The sequence below is a fragment of the Electrona antarctica genome, assembly GCF_951216825.1.
Source record: "Electrona antarctica genome assembly, chromosome: 9".
Taxonomy (NCBI): domain Eukaryota; kingdom Metazoa; phylum Chordata; class Actinopteri; order Myctophiformes; family Myctophidae; genus Electrona; species Electrona antarctica.
In genome coordinates, this window is record NC_136790.1 from 30,297,669 (window position 1) to 30,320,596 (window position 22,928).

Consider the following 22,928-nt stretch of genomic DNA (forward strand, 5'->3'; position numbering starts at 1 on the left):
CCCGATCAACATCAAGAATGTTTGATATTTTCTCTGCCCCGCTCCGACTATCCTGTAGTGTGTGGTGCTATCAGATTTCAGATTGAAAACAATCGGCTAGTGTAAGGCCACCTTAAGTCACATGGTGAATGTGTTGTTAGGAGAGTAAGTCACATGGTGAATGTGTTGTTAGGAGAGTAAGTCACATGGTGAATGTGTTGTTAGGAGAGTAAGTCACATGGTGAATGTGTTAGGAGAGTAAGTCACATGGTGAATGTGTTAGGAGAGTAAGTCACATGGTGAATGTGTTGTTAGGAGAGTAAGTCACATGGTGAATGTGTTAGGAGAGTAAGTCACATGGTGAATGTGTTGTTAGGAGAGTAAGTCACATGGTGAATGTGTTGTTAGGAGAGTAAGTCACATGGTGAATGTGTTGTTAGGAGAGTAAGTCACATGGTGAATGTGTTAGGAGAGTAAGTCACATGGTGAATGTGTTGTTAGGAGAGTAAGTCACATGGTGAATGTGTTGTTAGGAGAGTAAGTCACATGGTGAATGTGTTGTTAGGCTGCTACCGTTTCAATTACACATCACTACACAGATAACTACCTTACTCTCACCTTGCTGGGGAGAGTAAGTCACATGGTGAATGTGTTGTTAGGAGAGTAAGTCACATGGTGAATGTGTTGTTAGGCTGCTACCGTTTCAATTACACATCACTACACAGATAACTGCCCTCTGAATGGCCTCTCGCTGTTGGCCAGAGAGGAAGCTCCAGCCCACGAGAGAGAGAGAGAGAGAGAGAGAGAGAGAGAGAGAGAATGTTAGACAGAGAGAGGAAGCACCAACCCACCAGAGGAGTGAGAATACAGAGTAGAGTGAATGAGAGAAAGACAGGAGTAACAGAGAGAGAGAGAGAGAGAGAGGGGGAAGAGAAACAAGGAGAAAGGGAGGGAAGAGAAACAAGGAGTAAGGGAGGGAGAGAAAGAGAAGAGGTAGGGACTAGAGAGAAGTGATAATTGAGAGAAGAGATAGGGATAAAGCAAACAAAGACAGAAGGAAGAGAAAAAGAAGCAGAGAGAGTGAGAGAAAACTCAGAAAAGTAGAGTACAAAGAGAAAGCAGAGACAGAAGAAGGATAAGCGAGAGAGTGGCATAGGAGAAAGACAGAGGGACAACAGAGAGATGCTGGCCAGAAACAGGGTGGTGGCAGGGATTTTGTGTGTGTGTGTGTGTGTGTGTGTGTGTGTGTGTGTGTGTGTGTGTTGGATGGATAGAAAGGAAGGGATAGAGATATAAAGATAGATGGTGTGTGGTGTGTGTGTGTGTGTGTGGCTGTGTGCGCGCGCTGGTGGTGGTATTGGGGGTGTGTGTTGTGTGTGTGTGGGTGTGGGGGGTGACCTCTTTGTCACAGTGACATTCTGTGTCACAAAAGCCCCAGTGTGCCCCACTGGGTCGCTGGAGGGGGACCAGATAGAGGAGTGAGCACTGCAGGCCGCCAGCCTGGACCCACAGAGGAGCCATCAAGACAAACAGTCTGTTTTCTGTTGTTAATATTCCAACAGACGTCTAAAAATACCCTTGCGGTGGGACCCCAGCTCAATTACACACTAAAAATAAACGAATCTCTGACAGCTACTCGTCTTGAGGAAATATTGTCATTTTTTTTATTAGAGGTCGTTACAAAAATGGAACCCAACTGAAACATTAGGATGGCCACTGCGCTCTCTGGTTCAACTTTTTGCCCTCAAGAATCAGCTAACAGATAATAGTTGTTTAGATAAGGTGTGAGTCTGAATGTATGCGCAATGTTGTTTGGAGTGTGATGTAGGTCTTTTCTTTCCATTCTCAGCCAATCCGGTGATTGTGTGAACAGGAAGCTGGTTGATCCAGGCCACCATCCAGGGTGGAGGTCGGAGGCACGGAGGTGCCAGTGCCACGTGATGACCGCCACTCCCGCAACTCAAACCACGAGTCATCAGGTCAAAGGTCAAAGCATTGAATATTATGCAAACATCTCCGACTGGCAATACTCCTCTTTGCTACAAAACTCATCTATCTAATGTGACTGATTCCTGTCTGAAGGAACATGATAGCTTCCCGAACCTCCATCCTCCCTTCCCAGAACTAGTGCTGCCAGAATTGGCCAAAAACAATTATATTTGAATATTCCTTTTAAAACACCACATGTATTCGAATGAATTTCGAATGTCAAATGTATATGATTTTAATATGATATGAATATTGCAGCCTAATATGCTGTAAAACTGTCTCTTTCTTTATCTATATGGTCCGGTCCTGTATGGGCCGCGGTTGGTGCTGAGAAATGCGCTCTCTTGAGTCTTGCGAGATCAAATGAATGATTCATAATTTTCTTAATAGACACATTTTTTATATAATGTTTTAGTTTACGTGGCACAGAGTCTCGCCAGAACTCACACAGCAATTGTATTGTTATTTTTAAGTGGTGCAACCACTTCCTTAAGTGACTGTGTGTGGGTGGGTGCGTCTGAGCACGAAAACAGCATGGTTGTCATTTTTTTAATTCAAATCTTAAATTTAAAATATTCAATAATTCTTTTATTTTTTACATTCGAATATGGATTATTCGTTGGCAGCACTACCCAGAACCAAACCTTGAGTGTTGTGAAGTGAAATGGCAGGCCAATCAAATGGCTGTTAAGTGAGCAAACAAGAGTTGGGGAGAGAAGGAACAGAAGCCGAGACCGAAGGGCTGGAGTTCTGACAATAAACCGAGCGAAGCAGCAAGCGGCAGATGAGTATGAGCAAGAGATGAGGCGCGCTATAATTATGTGCTACACCGCAAAACAGACTACAGCTTGTCATTTTAAGTGGGTGGCGAAAGCTGCAAAATCAAAGTTTTACCCCCGCTTTTTACCATAGTTACTTGGAGAGACTGGAGAGTTTTCACTTTTTCCTTTTAACTAGCAAACCAGTATCCATCTGACTGTACTATGACTCATCCTTTCCTCCTCTTGATTTATTCATTTAAACAGTTAAAATGACATGCATGTGTCTCATAACATAGGCCTCAGTGTCATAAGAGCATGTGCCCAGGTCAGATTTGAAAACAGAAGAAAATTTGTAAGAAAGTCCTAAACATTAAATCGGTAGTTTAACAACCGTTTACAGGACTGTCAGTGTGGAGTTCTTGGTCCAGCTTAACTAAATCATTATGGTTATTTTGAGAAATGACTCCTCGTGTCATATTGCAGACTACCCCCAGCTCTGTAGTTTAAGAATTACTAACCTATTCCACATTATTTAAAAACGTCCTAGTTACCCCCTTACAATACGGGATATCCCACCAAGATTTGACTGATCGGATGGCTACCACAAAAGTGTTGTTGTCATGCAAAGCTGTGTAAACCGTTTCCACCATCTGCACCCCCATGTCAAAGTGAGCACTAATTTGCACCATTCCATCATTAGTCGATATTAGATGCCATGTGGGTTAAGACCTCCAAAGCCTACACCACATATGGTGTGAATCTCTGCAACAAGGAGTAAATGTTGTGGTACATTAACACAGTTAGCACTCTGTTAACAATGCTGCAGACTATTGCCATGTATTTATTAGCATAGAGAAATCTATGAGTCGGTGTACCCCTTGTGGGGCTCCTGTTATCTGCAGCAAGTTTGTAGTGTTGTGAAAGCTTCTTGCAGGGGAAGAATGCCAAGACAGACCGTGGCAACTTTCCAATACTGCTCATATGGAAGCTCCTTCACTCCTCTCCTGGCTCCCTTTACACTTGCGACTGCACCGTGATTATTACTAAGACGGCAAACTGGCCACTGGTCTCACTTGTAAGCCAACTTGTTGCAAATAAAGCAGAGACAAAATGTGACACAGGCTGTGCAAACGTCTTGGAGGGTAGCCCACGTGTTAGATCGACGTCCATGCATGTCAGTATGGAGCGAGAGAGTATAAAAATATGCCCACCATCCATCCAACAAACCTGATTAAGTTAGAAGAAGGCTATAAGGTTATTATGCATGGCACGAGAGATAAAGGAGTGGGGATGATGAGGGCCCAGACGGTATTTCAGGGAGTGATCATTTTTAACTGCGTACAGACATGCAGAAGAGAGAGGGGGAAAGAAAAAGGGAAGAAAAAAACCTTTGGCGTCACGTCCCAAGAATGTCAGCAATGAGCTTACAGACCACATCCCAACACACAAGAGTCAGAGCCGGAATCACATCCAGACGTATAACAACGCTGGAGAAAAAAAAAGAGAAATGGCTATGTGGAGCGCCTGAGTGGGAAAGAAGTGTGTGTGATGTGTGTGTGTGCTGTGTGTGTGTGTGTGGGGGGGGGGGGGGGGGGGGGGCTCTCCGGCCGCTCCAATGAGAATCCCCTCCTACATCACATGACGCAATCCCGCAAATGACTCAGAAATCGATCAGCGCTGCCAACATTTGCAGGATGTGTGTGTGTATATATATATATATATATATATATATATATATATGTGTGTGTGTGTGTGTTTTACTGCATAACTCTAGCTGGGTCACTATGAGTACAGAGGAGACAGATCAAATCAGACCTTGATTGACCTGGTTGGTTCATGGAGAGAATTGTGGCTAGGATGGGGATATGCTAGACCTGAAAAAATCTAGGAATGGCAAGTGGGGCTATAGGATCAAGCAATGAGGCAAGCACAACATGACATAATGATGGTAGACGTATCCAGTAAATAAATAAATAAAAATAATGTACATCTAGAGAATTTCATGATTACAGATTGTAAGGGCATGCATGCATACAAAGTTAATCTGCAGAACTGCTAAAACAGTCCCTTCATTAGCCTCTCTCTCTCTCCATCTTCCTATCTATCTCATGTGCTTCCCTATGATCAGAGGGATAGCACATGACAAGGTGACCTGTGCCCCACACAGGATGGGCTAAACTGGGGTTGAGGGTAGGGGGTGGCGGGGGGGCTGCTATGTCCCGTGTCCAAACCTATGGTCTCTCCACGGTTCCCTCCCCTTGCCCAGGCCCCACTGCCAGGCCGGGCCTACGAAAGGAGAGAGAGGCAATGACGGCAGCCTGCCTGCCCCCTTACACTGGGCCCCTTGCTGGACTCTGGAGAGGGGAAAGAGACGAGGCAGGGAGAGGCCCACTCAAACACACACACACACACACGTCCCATCCATGTCTATTCAGAATACGACAGAGAATGGGAGTTTCACGTGCACACGCATGGAACGCATGGAACACACACACACACACACACACACACACACACACACACACACACACACACACACACACACACACACACACACACACACACACACACACACACACACACACACACACACACACACACACACACACACACACACACACACACACACACACACACACACACACACACACACACACACACACACACACACACACAAGAAAAGGAATGGACGGTCATGTGGTGGGTGAGGAGGGGTGTAAATGCAGTTAGCCAGTGTCAGAGTTGCATAATGTCAAGAACAAAAAACAAAAGAGAAACAAAAAAGAAAATGCTACGGTCTACTTGTCGATGAAAGAAATTACTTCTGCAAACTGATAAGAATATTATGCAACTATCCTGCACCTTTATGTTATCATCAGGCTCCTATATAAAAAGAATACTTCTCTTTGCATCAACTGCCATATTTATCTCCAAGATCATCCCTAAGCAAGACTTCCCCTCAAAACATAACTTGTTGTGATGTGTGGCACAGGCATCAACTATGACGTCGATGTGTTCGCTGCAAGAATGGAGAAACCTGAAACACTTGATTAGTCTAAACAGAAAGGGAACATGAACACACACATACGAACCAGTGTCCAAACACATGGACATACAGTCCAAGTTTGCCTGTGGCTCACACTGTTAAGTACAGCGGCCTCTTTCTCTCTATAGGGTTACATATGAGAGGAAGCGACCAATTACTGTAGTCACGAAAGGAGGAGGGGTGCTTTACTGTATAGGAGACCTAATGGACTGTACCATCACCACTGCACAGCTCCATAAACAAGCTGCCATTGTTGCAGTCAATACAGAATGGATGTAGGTCCATACCATGTCCTCCGTAGCAGGTCTTGGCTCAGCTCTATTATTTAGTTCACTGGATACTAGGGTAGTAGATTAGATAAAGCTGGGGCTTGCAGAGTGTTGTTTTTTTTTTGGGAGGGGGGGGGGGATTTGGGGCAGAGGTTAACTCATAGCTCATGCTACTGCTCATGTTGTTAATTTTCACATAATTTACAATTCATCAAAATGTATGATATGATAGCAGATCTATAAATCAGCTGAGCAACTGAAAGAAGGAAGGAGAATTTGGAGGGAAACTCATGAACTAATTATTAATTTTTTCCCTGTTTTTTTTATGAGGCAAAAGAGCCAGTCATGCACACACACTTCCAGATAGTCCCCTGTGGTGTATCCTACCTGAGGGAATGGATAGGTGTCCAGTATAAAACCAACCCTGGTGCCATATGAAGAAAAAGTGGGTTACTATTTCCTTAACCAACTAGCAAGCTGCTTATAGTTCTTTCCATCTTATAGTTTTTTATATAGTATTTGGGAGACGGTTAAACAATGGACATGAATGAAGACAGTGTTGCATCTTAATGATACATCCATCATCCAACTGACAGCTCACTCCTCTGGGAGTCGGGACCAGCAAAGTCAGTCACCATTTTCTTAGGGAAAGTGTGTGTGTTTGTGTATGTGTGAAAGTAGCCTACTTTTAGAACTCTATCCAGGTCCTGATAATCCTATTACATGGACTTGTAGAGGCAAACCACAAGTGTATGTTACATGACAACAGTGTTAAACTGTCTACTTGGAGCAGTTGGCTTCTCGTTGATTAATTTGGGAATATCACATAATTTTAAATGGGTATTCCAGTACAAATTTGTAATCCAATGAAATTATGTTACAGAATAGATAGCTATTGAAAAATATCCAAGCTGATATAGGTGGAAGGAAAATATGCAAACAAACAGTATTTTGAATTAAATGCTGTTTTAAAGTGACAATTAAAGTACTATGCAACATGAATATATATTATATATTTATTTTACTTTACAAAGCCAAAATGGACAACCACACACAATAAAGGGCTTTACTTTGCATGAAAATAGGTCACTATTCGCCATGCATATTCCAAATGATTATAAACAAATGAACAAACAATAACAATGCCAGACTTACCTGAGTTTTTTGCATGCCCTTCTACAATAGGTAAGACTCGAAACCCTTTCTTCAGTTTATCCCAAGTAGATAATCCTGTTCAATACAAAATGGCATGTCGCAAGTCACTCACTGGGCCTTAGCCTGCAACTTAACATGCAGTTGCATAACGTTAACAAGTTTCATCTACAAAGTGCATATGTATAGCATGCGTGTGTGCATATATATATATATATGTTATATATAACATAGTAATATATATATATATATAACATAGTAATATATATATAACATAGTAACATAGTAATAACATAATAGTAATAACATAGTAATACATATAGGCTCATTGTCTACAGCGGAAAGACCACTCAAGCCTTGACTTTCGCATTCCTTCTGTGCATGCGAGTTTCATACCTCAGTTCAACTTTTCCCATCAAGACCAAGTCGTTCTTAATCCCTTTGTCGTCGTCAGCCTCTTGCAAAGTATTTCTCCTCCATGTTGACTTTCAGATAAGCTACGATAAGAATCAGAGAAGAGTGTCTTCTTCTTTCTACGGGGAAAAAAATCCGCACGTGAAGGGACTTGATAGAACGTCGCACGCCCTTCCGAGGCTTCCAAAACGTTGGCTCACTCACGAGCTTTGATAGCTAGCGTGGCTAGCTGGCTGCTTTTTAACCCCAAAACGCGGTTACCAAGTTTATGGCACCTTATTAACCGTTTTCGGACCACGCGCCGTTGAAATCACACGAACACGGTGGCGTTAAGCCAACGACCTACGAACACCGCACTTAAACGCATGCATGAAATAAGTGGAAACGCTTCGGATTTACGATAGTTCGACGGGAAAACAGTCCTTCTCCAGACCCTAAATAGATGGCCATTACTTTTTTGTTATGCCCCGCCCCCCCGCGGACCTCTACGGGAAAGGGGGGATTTCCCCCCCTCCAGCCCCTCCGGCCAGCCAATGAGAGGCGAGCTCGACGTGGATGCCGTGTTGTGGTTGGTGACATTTGCTCCATGGCTGCCAGTGTTTGGTCCAGTCCGCTGCTCGTAACATGTGGAGCGGCTCCCTCTCCCACTGCCCTCCCCCCAAAACAGGGGTGTGTCATGACGTCAGAGGTAACGAAGAGGTAAACAACTTTGACCGCGTGAGGTTTAAAGCAACATTGTTTCACTCTTGAGGTCTGATTCGTGAATCATGGATCTGACTGTGGGAGAGATCGCAGGCAGCAGAGTTACATTGTGGCTGTTTCAATAATGCACACGTCACGTACACACACACTCGCACGCACACACATTACACACAGTGTTTATTCATAAACGCAGGCTTTCTTTCGAGGCTGCGTTTTAAATGTCTTTATTTTAAATTAAATAGGAATACGCAACGGTTTAGTTTATATCCTCATAATCGACATCGCGCGGTTGAAATGGTGATGGTGTGCCCTTTCTTTGTCTTTGATGCGTTTTGTAATAGAGAATGAGTGTATCGCAATCCGAATGTGTGCAATGAGGCGTGTGTATTTGAGGGGTGTGTCTGTTCTGCAGTACAGTGGTAGGCTAGTAGACAGCGATGCTGCTGCATGCCGAATGCCGATGTAGCCTGCTCTGGTAACATACATTCATTTAATGTGAGGTAGCGTACTGCAGTTTCGTTTTGGATAAACTAATTACACCACATATTAAACGTTGTCTTTGCACTTGGTTTTAAACATGAAGGTAGTATGTATAGTCGATTATTTTGCACCTCGTATTAATTTATGTTATTATTTGTTGTGGTTTATCCGTGGATACGCCACAGCTCTCTCTCTCTCTCTCTCTGGCAAGTGGGAATCTGGGAAAGCGGTGGGAGATGGACTGGAGGCTGAGCCTGGAGGGAAACTGGACTGAACGTTGTGGGAGGAGGCTAGGAGGGGGCTAGCTAGGGTGAAGGTCAGGGGTGTGTCTATAATGTAAACACAGTAAGAGAGACAGATATGGAGGGAAAGAGTGAGGGGCCTCATCCGGACCCATACATAGCCTACAGTACATCCTCTTCCACCCTTTCTCTGAACCCCTGCCGAGAGTAAATTATGCTAGACCTAAGCAATGTAAGGGGATCATATAATGTTGAACATGCATAACGTATTTAGCCTACTTTAATACAAATCCAGTACAGCATTGCACAACCTGTCATTATTTGGACATTATTATACCAAGACCCCATGAATGTTCGAAAACTCAACTTTATTACAGACATTTGCATGCTACATTAATCTGTTAATTTAAAATAACAAATGGCAATTAAGGCAAATCTGTATGTGTATACTATACATTCACTTTTTGCCATGTTCTGTTTATCAAATGCATAGCAGACATATTGCAGTCTCATCAGCCCTCCACTTATCCACTGCATTGATCCAACAGTCAGCACAATGCTTGCTGGGGCCATGTCCTACACTCCCCTCTTCGCTCACCCAACCCCCTCCTCCCCTCCCCTCCCCTCCCCTCTCCTGCTTCAAAAAGGAGGGGCATTTTCACAATAAACATTCCACTCCATGCCACATTAAGCGCACATACATTTTGCAGACGGTGTGTGGCTGAAAAGTACACAGACCACTCAACAATTAGGGTGATACCATAAAACCCATGCACGCATGGACAGTTTACTGTCTTGCCCTGCATACCAGCTTGTTTATGTCATGTTTTGTCTTATATGTGAACCTGAGATTGAGATTTTTGGACTGTCAGACTTTTGTCAGCTCTCCAAAAGAGTGTGATGGAGGCCCTGTCTCCATTTCAGTCATGGCAATACAGGCCATTACACTGTAACTATCACTTTATGTTTATATGACCGTTTAACATTAAATGAGAATTCCATGCTAGAAGGCTTTCTTACCTTTCTTTGTAGTCGTTACGTCCCCACCAAAGAGGTCCAGGTGTTTTTTTGTGCAAAAACTCCGTATTGGCTATTTCCCCTACCATAAGCCCTCAGTGAATTGCATTGAATTGAATGGGAATTGAATGGGGCTATGGGGTGTTGTGCTAATTCGCTTATTTCCATCGAAATAAGTAGTAAAGTGTGCCGCTTGGGATATTATTTACATTACATTATACATTTTTTTGAGCGATGGAAATAAGCAAATTAGCACAACACCCCATAGCCCCATTCAATTCCCATTCAATTCAATGCAATTCATTTAGGGCTTATGGTAGGGGAAATAGCCAATACGGAGCTTTTGCACAAAATAACACCTGGACCTCTTTGGTGGGGACGTAACAACTACAAAGAAAAGTAAGAAAGCCTTTTAGTATGGAATTCTCCTTTAAAGGAGAATTCCATACTAAAAGGCTAAAAGACCCTAAATGACCCTGGGATACATCACTGAGGATTCGTCCCAGGTGCAGCCATGCAATGTTTTTTAGTTCTTAGTTGTTCTATTTATAGTGACTCAAAGGAATAGACTATGTGACAACTGAGTGACAACCAGGTATAGACTGGTGACCACCCGAGAGATGGTTGGCAGCCGGAATGTAGACGGCACCCGGGAGCAGTATGGGTTGGCGCCCCAGACTGTGTCTTCCGTGAGGAGGAGGCCCAGCCGCCCAACAGCCCACTGTAAGGCCTTTAGGAGGGCCATTCAAGCCGCAAGCGGAGCCTGCAGCACCACCGCTTCCCTTGCCGGTGGAGCCTGCGGAACCATTGTGGCTCAATAATCCGCCGCTCCTGAATGAAGTGTCTGGTGCTGGGAGTCTGGTGCAACGCACAGGTCCTGCGATGCACCCGGTGAGAGCAGGAGTGGACCTGGTGAGACGTAGGAATTCGGGAGCGGCGGACTGTCTTTCCCTAATGGGACTGATCGTGGGTAGCTACTACTGGGACGTAAGTCAGGACTTGATCACCTCGGCTGGGTCACCTGAGTGAGGGGTATGATGTTGCCAGACCCGAAACCCCGATGACCTTGGGATACATCACTGAGGATACGTCCCATGGGTGCATCCATGCAATGTTTTTTAGTTAAAAAAACCTCATCTTTTCACCATGATCATGTAAGATGACAACTGCATTTATGTGATTGGAATAGCCGATTTGCTCGTCTACATGACGTAAATCTTCCTTTCATTGTCAATGGCATTTAATGTTTGTGTTGCCACATATGACACATATGACATACATTCACCTTTCATTGTCAATGGCAAATGTGAGACGTGACGGGACAAAAAGCTGTATAGGAGGGGCTAGTGCCCCTCAAAGAATTAAGCTTTTATGAGCCAATGAATATTGCAGTCACATGTTTATGCAATTTGACAGTAGGCTATGGCAGAGGATCATGCCAAATAGCCTCTTTTGGCCAAAAGCCATGGACCGTATTTACACGTGTCTTGACTCATGAACACGTCTGTCACTTTGAAAAAAGCTTATCATTTAAAGGGTAAGACCACTTTTTTAGAGGTTTGGGTTGTTTTCTTACCTTATTATGGTCAAACTAGTCCAGTCCAGGAGTTATTTCGCTCCATAGTGCAGTTTTACAGAAAATAACGTTATAAAAATACCAGCCCATTGACTTCCATTGTAACGGGGAAACAGCTCTCAAAGTCACTATTTTAGTACGTAAACAAACACAAACAAAGTTGTTTCATACAATATAGAGCAACACCAAAACTCATGTGGTTTTATTTCTTCATAAAAATGGTAACTTCCTGTTGATTTTACTATATGAAGATCTGGATCCGGATCCATGGATCCAGTCCGGGTTTTCTTCTGAATAAAAATGGACAAATCAACAGGAAGTTAACATTTTTATGAAAAAATAAAACCACATGAGTTTTGGTGTTGCTCTATATTGTCTGAAACAACTTTGTTTGTGTTTGTTTACGAACTAAAAGAGTGATTTTGAGAGCTGTTTCCCCGTTACAATGGAAGTCAATGGGCTGGTATTTTTATAACGTTATTTTCTGTAAAACTGCACTATGGAGCGAAATAACTCCTGGACTGGACTAGTTTGACCATAATAAGGTAAGAAAACAACCCAAACCTCTAAAAAAGTGGTCTTACCCTTTAACCGGTTTTCGCGAAATGCTCCAATATGGTAGAGGGCTATGCCAAATTATGCCAAACAATGATGGTGGTCCCTGGGTTGTTCTTCTAGTCTGGGTTGTGGTCACTGGGTTGTTCTTATAGTCAGGAGGTGGTCCCTGGGTTGTTCTTATAGTCAGGATGGTGGTCCCTGGGTAAATAAAAAAAAGAGTTGAAACCCCTTGATTTAGCCGACTGCTTTTCCTTCTCTGTTGCTGTCGGCAGTCATGGCTGCCACTATACCGATTGGCTGTTGGTAGTCATGGCTGCCAGTTCCTATTGGCTGTTGGTAGTCATGGCTGCCAGTTCCCACCACATCATGTGTGAGTCCTGCCTGCTCCAGACCATGCTGAATAACGACTAGTTTGCATAACGTCTTCAGACTAGGATTTAAGTCCAAGACAGCTCACCGGCTGTGTTGCGTGTTCCAAAGGCAATGACATGATCTCCCACCACGCAACAGCACATCCATCTTAGACAGTCCTTCCCTCTTGGGCTCAACCTTCTTCCAGGGGAAGGTCTGGACTGAATTTCCACACATCATTGAAGTACTGGTTACCGTTGTAGCCACCAACACCACCAACTCTCCATTGTAGTTAAAGGCTGAATGATCCGTTCTTCTGGAAGAAGCTGTACAGAAGGCGTGTTCATCCATTGGTTGATCTCTGTGTCAAACACACTGATGGTGTTGTAGTACTCAGCCTGATCCCGATAGCCTCCAAATACAAACATCTTTGCCCCGATGATGGTGGCAGAGTGACCATCTGAACCAGGTGGTTTAGTTCCTCTGGTGTTAATTAAATACCAGACCATTGTGCTCGTGTCCAACTTGTAGATGTCATTAGTGTATCCAGTCTGGTTCCATCCTCCATGGATAAACATGACCTTCCCCAAGACACAGGCTGAGTGGCCGAACCTCGCCTCTGGAACAGACCCAGAAACCCTGGGTTTAAACCATCTGTGGGTGTCCACATCAAATGCATAACTACTCACCCGAGTATTTCTGGCGACCTCCCCAGAGGTACATCTTCAACCAGCATAGCTGTGTGTTCTACTGCTTCTATTGGTTCAGTGCCGCAAATGACTCGCAATGTTTGACAAATCCACAAAGCCAAATACGATGACTTGGGAAGATGATGGCCGTCGAATCGATCGACAGCACAGTCTCAGTCCAGGTATCTTCTGGGAATCCCCTGTTCTACACAGCAGACAGTCCGGTTCAGCAGCGTTGACAGCCAATCTACTTGAAGTTACTTCAACTTGATTGATTTGTCTTTAAATAGTTGCTGAATGACGTTTTGGTTTAGTTTACTTTTTTTTCCACACTCGCATGATTGAAGTAAGGCCACCTACCACACTAGCTGAAGTCAGGTCAAAAAGTCCCTTTTTTCCCTGTGATGTCATGGCTACTGTCTCCAGACACTCCAGACAACTTGTCATCGTACTCTTGCTCGTTTACATATGACTTAAGTTTTCCTTTCAATGAAAATGGCATTTAATGTTTTGATGTTTAATTTACATCATATTTAGCGGAATTATCAACTCTTATCATACATCATCATGAATCATCTCTGCATACTGGCCAATCAGAATGCCTGTTGCCTGTGATTGGTTAGCAAGCTGTTTTCCCCTTTTTCACATGACGTCCATTTTCCCTTCAATGTCAATGGCGTTTAATGTTTTGATGTTTAATTTACGTCATATTAGCAGAATTCTGACAACATTTCTCCATTCATTGTCAATAGCAAATATTGAGATGTGTGGGGACAAGATTTAGCGGACATTTGACCTGAATTCCCCTTTCGTTGTCAATGGCAAATCTTGAGACGTATGTATGGGGACAAAAACTGTTTATAGAAGGGGCTAGGGCCCCTTAATAACTGTATCATTGCCATTACACTGACACTATCACTGTGTGTGTGCGTGCGTGCGTGCGTGCGTGCGTGCGTGCGTGCGTGCGTGCGTGCATGCGCAATTTGCGGGTGGCTTGAACTGAAAACTGGAAAAAAATAGTGGTAATTTATGACTTATGACTTATTATTGCTATAGCCCTATGCATCTTATGAATCAACACGGCAGATCTCTCTTTCTTTCCTTCATAATTCTGCATGCAGCAAATCCTCAACATTGTTGGGATTCCTTTGACTTCTTCAAATATTTACTTTAGGGACCAAAGGTTATTTTTCTTTTCATAATTCCTCAGAGGATAGGTGGGAGAGAATGTCGTTCTTGTTCCTGGATCCAGTCACTTCTTAAACTAAATGTTGTAATGTATTGTACGCTATACGCTTACCGACAACAACCACTCCTCAATCTACAACGATTGGCATCGCATGTGAATGCCTTAGACTTTAAGAAGAATGACCAGTAAACAACCTAGACTCACATGACCTGTTTCTCCTGTTTAATGTCTGAGCTCCTTTTCCACAGGAACAAGTATGCTAAAGCAAGAGTGCTGTTCAGTAGGCCAGTTATTACTTGCGGGGACGAAGCTGACCGTGCAGGTATGTTTTCCGTCATGCTACGAAGCATATGTCCCATGACGTGATGAAGATATGTACCAATGTCCCTTAGAATGCACGTGATATGATGTCATACGGACATACGGAAGCTGACCGTGCAGGTATGCTTTCCGTGAATCGTGATGAAGATTATGTACCAACGCCAGGGTATAATTGGTTGACGATGGTGACATAATGATGATATGTTTCAGTGTCAGGTACATACGCATCAAACCACCCGGGTAACCACATTATACCACCAACCACTCAGAAACTATAGACATATACACATATATGGACATATGAGAATATGACGTGATGAATATATGTACCAATGCCAGGGTATAATGGATGGTGACGTAACGATGACGTGTTCCAGTGTGATCTCGAAAAAGTTATAATGAATTACCATCATTATTCTTCAACAGATGTTAAAAGTTTTCGTAGCGATATATAGGTATAGTTGAAAAGAGATCAGTTTGGACATACTGCACTCTACTGGCGGTTTTAGAGGCAACAAGCTTCAGAGACAACAAGACAAGACTTGGAGTCTTGGAGTCTTGGACGATAAGAAAAATACCATCATCGGCTTTAGAGGCAACAAGCTTTTGAGACAACAAGACAAGACTTGGAGTCTTGGAGAGAAGAACTTGACGGTAAGATGCCCGGATAGACGAGGCTCGAGGCTAGACCGATAGACGAAGCTCAGGAAGACCTGAGAAATTGTATTGGGTCAGGACAAAATAGACCTTTAGCCTTGAGCGTCGGTTTTAGAGGCAACAAGCTTTAGAGACAACAAGACAAGACTTGGAGTCTTGGAGAGTCTTGGAGGCAACGAGCTTTAGAGACAACAAGACAATACTTGGAGTCTTGGAGAGAAGAACTTGACGGTAAGAACAGGCAACGAGCTTTTGAGACAACAAGACAAGACTTGGAGTCTTGGAGAGAAGAACTTGACGGTAAGAAGTCCGGATAGACGAGGCTCGAGGCTAGACGGATAGACAAAGCTCAGGAAGACCTGAGAAATTGTATTGCGTCAGGACAAAATAGACCTTTAGCCTTGATCGTCGGTTTTAGAGACAACAAGACAAAACTTGGAGTCTTGGAGTCTTGGAGAGTCCATCTGGACTGGCATGAAGGAAGGGTCAAGGGTGGCCTTCTCTGACCCTGATACTAAAACACACATACACACATTCACACACACTTTCACTGACACACTATATCCATACATTGGCACTGGACATACTCTCCCTCTGAAAATGTTATCATCAGTCTAACACACTGATACAACATGGTTAGATATGATGATGATGATGATGATGATGATCAGGGGTTGACACTAAGGTCTCAGAGCCACTTGCCCGTCGGGCATAGTCTTTAAAGAGTAATCCTTGTCTATGTTAGAATCCAAATGATTGTGTTGTGGTCGAGACGGTCATTGGTGATCACACTATGATCTATGATGTCATCATCATCTCTACAGGGTAAAATCAAAGTGCTAATTTGACTGTGTGTAAAATGGAACCAAATGGACCCTATGATCTATAACATTGACATATTAATCCTCTAAAACTCAAATGGGTAATTCACTTTAAAACACTTCAAGAAGAGGAAATACAGTTGTACTAAAAAGACGACCAAATGAAATATGGATCAATAACTACAATCCCATTAAATATAAACACCTTCATGTCCGGATTAGGCTTTAAACAATTAATCACAAATCCAACTACAGATTACGGAAGTACTTTAGATCATGTATATTTAAATAAATATGAAGATTTCATTACAAACATTGAAGTTAGAGACACCTATTACTCAGACCATGATTTAGTATTGATATCAATGAAGTGTAAGATTACGTAAATTTAAAGCAATGTTATTGAGAATTTAAAATAAATAATATTACACTGTATACGTGACAACATATTTTTTTCCGAATAATATAATTTTTTTTTATCTGATATCCATGACTTATCTTTTTTTTAGAAACTACAAGTGGATCCTAGACACTATATTTTCTTTAGAGATAGAAGATTTTACCATACTTAAAAATACTCCTTTTTTTCCTCCAGAAGCAAGGTACGTAGCAAATAGCTAAATCTAATAATTCAATATGTGAATTTGAAAGTTTGTAGCGGTCTACAGCACTTGCACGCTCTGCTTGCGCACTAGTAGGCCGTGCAACAAGCAAGTAGGCACTCGACAGAGTCGGGTTCTAGTTATTATTATTATTACCCTTATTATTATTATTATTATTGCGACTGTAGGTCACATTTACTATGAAAACCTGCATTTCCTGTCCGTCAGTTGTCACGCCTCCATATATGGTCACGCCTCATGACATCACACCTCCATATATGGTCATGCCTTGTGACATCACACCTCCATATACAGTATGGTCATGCCTCGTGACAACATACACGCCTCCATATGGTCACGCCTCGTGACATCACGCCTCGTGACACGTCACACCACCATATATTCATTTTCTCTCTCTCAACCGAATGCTGCGAATTTGGTCTGGCCCGGGGTCTGTCCTCTATCGTCTTTCCTCTGAAACCATACATTAACCCACCCCCCCGCTAATTAAGTTAATTAACTAATTAACTAAGCAGAGAATATCTGCCACTTTAATGTGTCCCCTGTGGCACACCCGTTATGCAATGCTCAGCCAATCAACAGCTCACCTATCAGTCCCAGCGCCAATTTCGGCAATACATAGTCATTTTTCCTCACATTTCGGCACCATACACGATACATTTTCTGTCCTCATAACTAACGTTAATACGTTATTATTACTTGCGCAAGCAGAGTGTGCAAGTAATGTTATCAGTCAGGTGCTACGATGCGTATGTCCCTTAGCAGCATATGATATGACGTCATATGCTTGCACGGTACATACGGAAGCAGACCGTGCAGGTATGTTTTCCGTCATGCTACGAAGCGTATGTCCCATGACGTGATGAAGATATGTACCAATGTCCCTTAGCAGCATATGATATGACGTCATATGCTGGCACGGGACATATGGAAGCAGACCGTGCAGGTATGTTTTCCGTCATGCTACGAAGCGTATGTCCCATGACGTGATGAAGATATGTACCAATGCCAGGGTATAATTGGTTTACGATGGTGACGTAATGATGATATGTTTCAGTGTCGGGTGGATTAAAGGGACATACGCATCAAACCACCCAAGTAACCATCTAACCAACTCAGAAATTACATATACATACATATAGACATATACGTATGAGCATATGACGTGATGAATATATGTACCAATGCCAGGGTATAATTGGTTATCGATGGTGACGTAACGCTGACATGTTTCAGTGTCGGGTGGACTAAAGGTAATGCCCCTATGTATACATGTATGTAATCTGACACCACTGCCATAACAGGCATAAGTAATCATTACCATACTTCAAAATACTACTTTTTTCCCTCCAAAAGCAAGGTACGTAGCAAATAGCTAAACCTAATAATTCAATATTGCAAATGTTCTTTCACAGAGAGGATGAGATTTGAAAGTTTGTAGCGGTCTACAGTACTTGCACGCTCTGCTTGCGCACTAGTACTACTTGTGTGCAACAAGCAAGTAGGCACTCGACAGAGTGCAGTTCTAGTTTAGATTATTATCACACAGTACGCACGCACGCGCACACACACACACACACACACACACACACACACACACACACACACACACACACACACACACACACACACACACACACACACACACACACACACACACACAGTCACACACACTCTGGGACCATCTTGGCTCATTAAACTGCTGTAGTTCCCTCTTCTGGGGGAATTGGGGAATGACTAATGGGGATTGCATAATCACTTGTGTCAAAGTTGTAAACACTTGTATTATTTGCTCTGAACAACAACCTCTCTGCTCACCCTTGCTCTGCCACTGCATCCTACTGAATGACAAATATTGCTTTGTTGTACCTACATTAAAATAATAATAAAAAGAAAGAAAGAAAAAAGAGCACAACCAAACACTGACACGATAATTTGGTTTGGTGTGGTATTTGTAGACTTACTTGACGCCAATAGAATTAGTTAAATAGTGTATGCAGTGCACTGTCTCAGAGCCATAGACTGTAACAAGCTCAGAGGTCAGAGCACGAGTTTACCACTTTAGGCCAGCTGAGTGTCACATGCTTTCTTGCCACACTCAGACACCATGCACATCATTGAACCCAGGATCAAAGCTGATTTGTAAGTTTAAAAAAGCACGTTTCTGGAGTAGGTTTAGTTTAAACTAACTAAACAGCAGCATTGAGTTACAATTTACACTGATTTATTATACTTATCACATTTTAGATGATATTTAGGCTATAGCTCAAATTGCCTGTGATATGTTGATTTAAATCGTTCTACCAGCGCTCTGTCGCCCTCTACTGTCCGTGTAATCGGTTGAAAAAAAGTAGGTTAGTCGTACTCTAAGTTCAGTTGTGGTGACGCGACCATAGAGTATATAAAAGGGGACGCGACCGATATATTACTCTAGTAACACATCCGGTTTCGCGGGGTTCAAAATAAACGGGTTATATAAATCAGAGTTTTAGCCAGGATATGCTACTTAGTAAATATAAACCCGTCCAGTTCTAGAAATGTGACAATTTCCGCGGTATACAAGAAACATTTTATAACTTATATAGGCCACTGGAATTCACAAATTACATAATGATGATAATAAGAACCTGACAAACTACTTCGGGCACACCACCAAAGCTTTAGGGAGTTCAGCTCAGCTCCACTGATCTTGTTCAACCCAGATTCGGAATTCGCCCACAAACATTGTTCTACTTCTACTGTTATCTATTCTATCTAGTTAAAATACTGTTCATAAAGTATTCAATCAATCAAAACAATAGATTTTATTTCGAAAAGCGCAACCGGAAGTGGATTCAAGAAATAATAGTGTGACTTTACGCCAAATCGCCATCCAATGATGATGGCACACACGCACACACAGTTGCCCTTGGGTAGAAAAACTGTAGACTATGTTGTTTGTTTTGTTAAAATCTATTTTCCATATCTTGCAGACGCACAGTGTCAATAAGGCAGAGAGCGAGTATTTATAATTTCTGGGTAATAGTGCTATTAGTAACATATCTGTGTTTTCATGTTTTGCCTTGCTTTGGCTTGCACGTAACGTAACTAACGTTGGCTAATGCAAGCTAACGTTAGCTTGTAGCTATCCATGGGAGGCATACAATCTTACGCGCAGTTTAGGCTCGCTGCCTCTCTCCTTTGAAACATTTCCAAGACCGAAATGCGAGGCGCTTGGCAAAATATACACGGTGTCATCACACATTAATATTATTCAAAGAATAAACGCAGTTCATCTTTACTTTAGGCATTAATAAATATGTCATTCACCCTGAATATAACGGAGTTTGGTCCCATGGTGTAATGGTTAGCACTCTGGACTTTGAATCCAGCGATCCGAGTTCAAATCTCGGTGGGACCTCTCATCCTTTTAAATTACTGACTTAATTGCTATGTTATTACTAAATGTTATTATTGACTCTGTAGGAGGCTAGATCTATAAAATCAAGAGGCTCTGTGTGTTAGTTTGACATAAACCGCCTCCTTTTTGTGCACTTTACCAGTGTTATTACTAGGTATAGTGTAGAGTAGGCATACATTAATATTGACTTTTTATGATAATGATGAAAGTCATCAGACTGTAACCCTTGCCCAAATTTGGAGTAATTATCCTAATAGCTACATTATAAATTCCACATAGATGACTGACATCACAGGCATCAACAGAATTAGCAGTGTCATCAAGGCACTGAACTGCCAAATTATAGCCATCTCACAGACACAGACAGATTATTTATTTTTGCCCACATATGGAGATTACTGAAATGAGTGGTCAGACTGATCTCCAAGTACTCTGATAACGGGTACTGCACAGTATATAAGTACACGGTTATGTGTACTGCACTATTAGGGCCCATCTCAAAATATAATAATGTACATCTAAAATAGCGCAATATCAGCAAGCATGAAGCATACACTTGTTTTCCATTGAGATTTTATTTTCCTGTCAAATATGATAGAAATATTGATAGAAATATTACATTTTCCTCATAGACATCAGAAGCATAAAATATATTATTTGTTTTGTATAAAGCTCCATTATGAAAAATAAGAATCCTATTGAAGCCTAAATACCGTATTATATAAAACACACAATGACCAAACACAAAAATAATACAAAAAATAAACAAAAAAACGAACACAGAAACAACAAAACATTTCAAGCCTTCAAAATAGTAATACCTTTATGGAGTGGTCAATTCTACCTACGAGGGTGGATTCTGCCAATGCTTTTCAATGGGAATGTAGCAGGGTTTTCTTTTTTACGAAATCCGCAAATGACAACAAACTGCTCCGTTCCCATTGAAAAACATTGGCAGAATCCGCCCTCAAAGGTAAAATTCCAGTTTAGTGTGACTGCGTCCTTATAATAATTAAATCTTTGGCTTGAGGTGAAATTCTAAAACAGAATTTGTATGATGGCAATGGTCCTGGATAGTTAAGATGTGTGGACTTTAACAATTCTCTCTAGTCTAAAAGAACCAAGACAGTCATCAAGCGGTAGTTTGACCTTTTTTCCTAGAATATTGCTGGAATTCCTTCGTTGTTTATGAACCAGACATAGGTTCTATGTTTTTGTCAGCCTAGCATCTATTGTGCACCAAGGTTGCATATATTTCTTGTGCTATATTGGGGATAAAGAAAAAGAAGGGAAAAAAACAAACAATAGATTGTCTAGCAATTGGACACATATGTCAGTACCCTGGTTGGATTCATAATACACACTGAGGAAAGCTCTTCTTCTGAACATTCAACAGTTTAAATGTGTCTAACCATCTCATCATTCTTACTCATTATAATGCCCCGTAACTTCACCTTATCCATTTGATCACTTACGTTTTTACTTTCTTTGGTTTTGAAACCCAATATCCACTAAATCAGGATTCAGGAATGATGTTGCACTGATGTCACCTGACACTTTAAAACATTAATATTAAATACAGTATTGGTACATTAATAATAAGCTTCTGAGCTGTTTCGTCTGCAGCTTTATATGTGGAATCATAATACTGGAAAGCAGAAAGTAAAAACGTCAATGGACTATGGTAAATTATTTTTCCAGTCAAAAGCTTTGTAAGGTGTGCTATAAATTTGAATTCTTCTGAAGCATAAAAGACAAATGACAATGAGTAAAGGGACAGTAAAAAAAATCTTTGAATCTCATTTGGCTATCAAAGTTCTGTGACTCTTTGGGGTTTTCTCACACTGTGCCCTAGACCTGTCCATCAGTCTGAATGTCATAGTAAACCCACAATCATATCCATCGCAAAACCACCTCAATGCCACACATTTCAAACATACACATAAACACACACCACTTTCACAAAAACACCACATCTTCAGCATCCTGTGAATGTCTGTCTGTCTGTCTGTCTGTCTGTCTGTCTGTGTGTCTGTCTGTCTGGCTGGCTGGCTGGCTGGCTGTCTATTTCTGTCTCTCTTGTGCGAGCAGCAGTCTTCATCTACGCTGCTGTAGTCCCAGCATGACCTTGTTGATGAAGTTCACAATGGCTACAGCTGGCTGCTCTGGGTCCATCTCAGCAAACAGGTGACACACGTTTTCTGTGGCACTGCCTGTCCGTCTTGCCACAAAACCAAATATTCTGTAGAAGGGAGAGGACCCATGTAAAGAGGTTATGAAACAAACAATATGAACAGTTTCCAGCTGTAAACAGTCACACAGGAGCCCTGAACAATACATCTTACAGTATGTGAACTTCCTGTTTATAAACGTTGCCCTGGGATACAATAGAATGTCACGGAGAAAGCTATTCGGTAACTTGCTAATGAGCTAACCTACAAAATATATATATATATATATTCACTATTATTATTACTAATTACTATTAGTATTATTATTGTTTTACATTTGCTAGTGGTGTAAACAGCTAGCAAATGTAAAACAATTTCCCATGTCTCCTAGAAATAATAGGCTGTTGAAACCATCTACAGTATATGACAGAACACCTGATAAAAACAAAAGGTTTGCATTATTGTAAATAGGGCAAATTCACAATTACACATACAAACAGATGCAAGTACGATCATTAGCC

The 22,928-nt window shown here is 41.9% G+C and overlaps 2 protein-coding genes across 2 annotated transcripts in view; both read right to left on the reverse strand.

The window, feature by feature from the left end:
• Positions 1–8,032, reverse strand: part of LOC306928883 (vitamin D3 receptor B) — a 29,794-nt gene extending 21,762 nt beyond the window's left edge. Inside the window, exons 1-2 of the mRNA XM_079509163.1 lie at positions 7,593–8,032; positions 7,200–7,274 (exon numbers count right to left, since the gene is read on the reverse strand). The gene's annotated coding sequence lies outside the window, so the exon portion shown is untranslated. The remainder of the gene's footprint in view (positions 1–7,199; positions 7,275–7,592) is intronic.
• Positions 8,033–20,808: 12,776 nt separating this feature from the next.
• Positions 20,809–22,928, reverse strand: part of LOC306929906 (tensin-2-like) — a 47,660-nt gene continuing 45,540 nt past the window's right edge. The window contains exons 27-28 of the mRNA XM_079510638.1: positions 22,164–22,478; positions 20,809–22,060 (exon numbers count right to left, since the gene is read on the reverse strand). Of these exons, the coding sequence (XP_079366764.1) occupies positions 22,334–22,478 (145 nt within the window). The 3' untranslated portion in view covers positions 20,809–22,060; positions 22,164–22,333. The remainder of the gene's footprint in view (positions 22,061–22,163; positions 22,479–22,928) is intronic.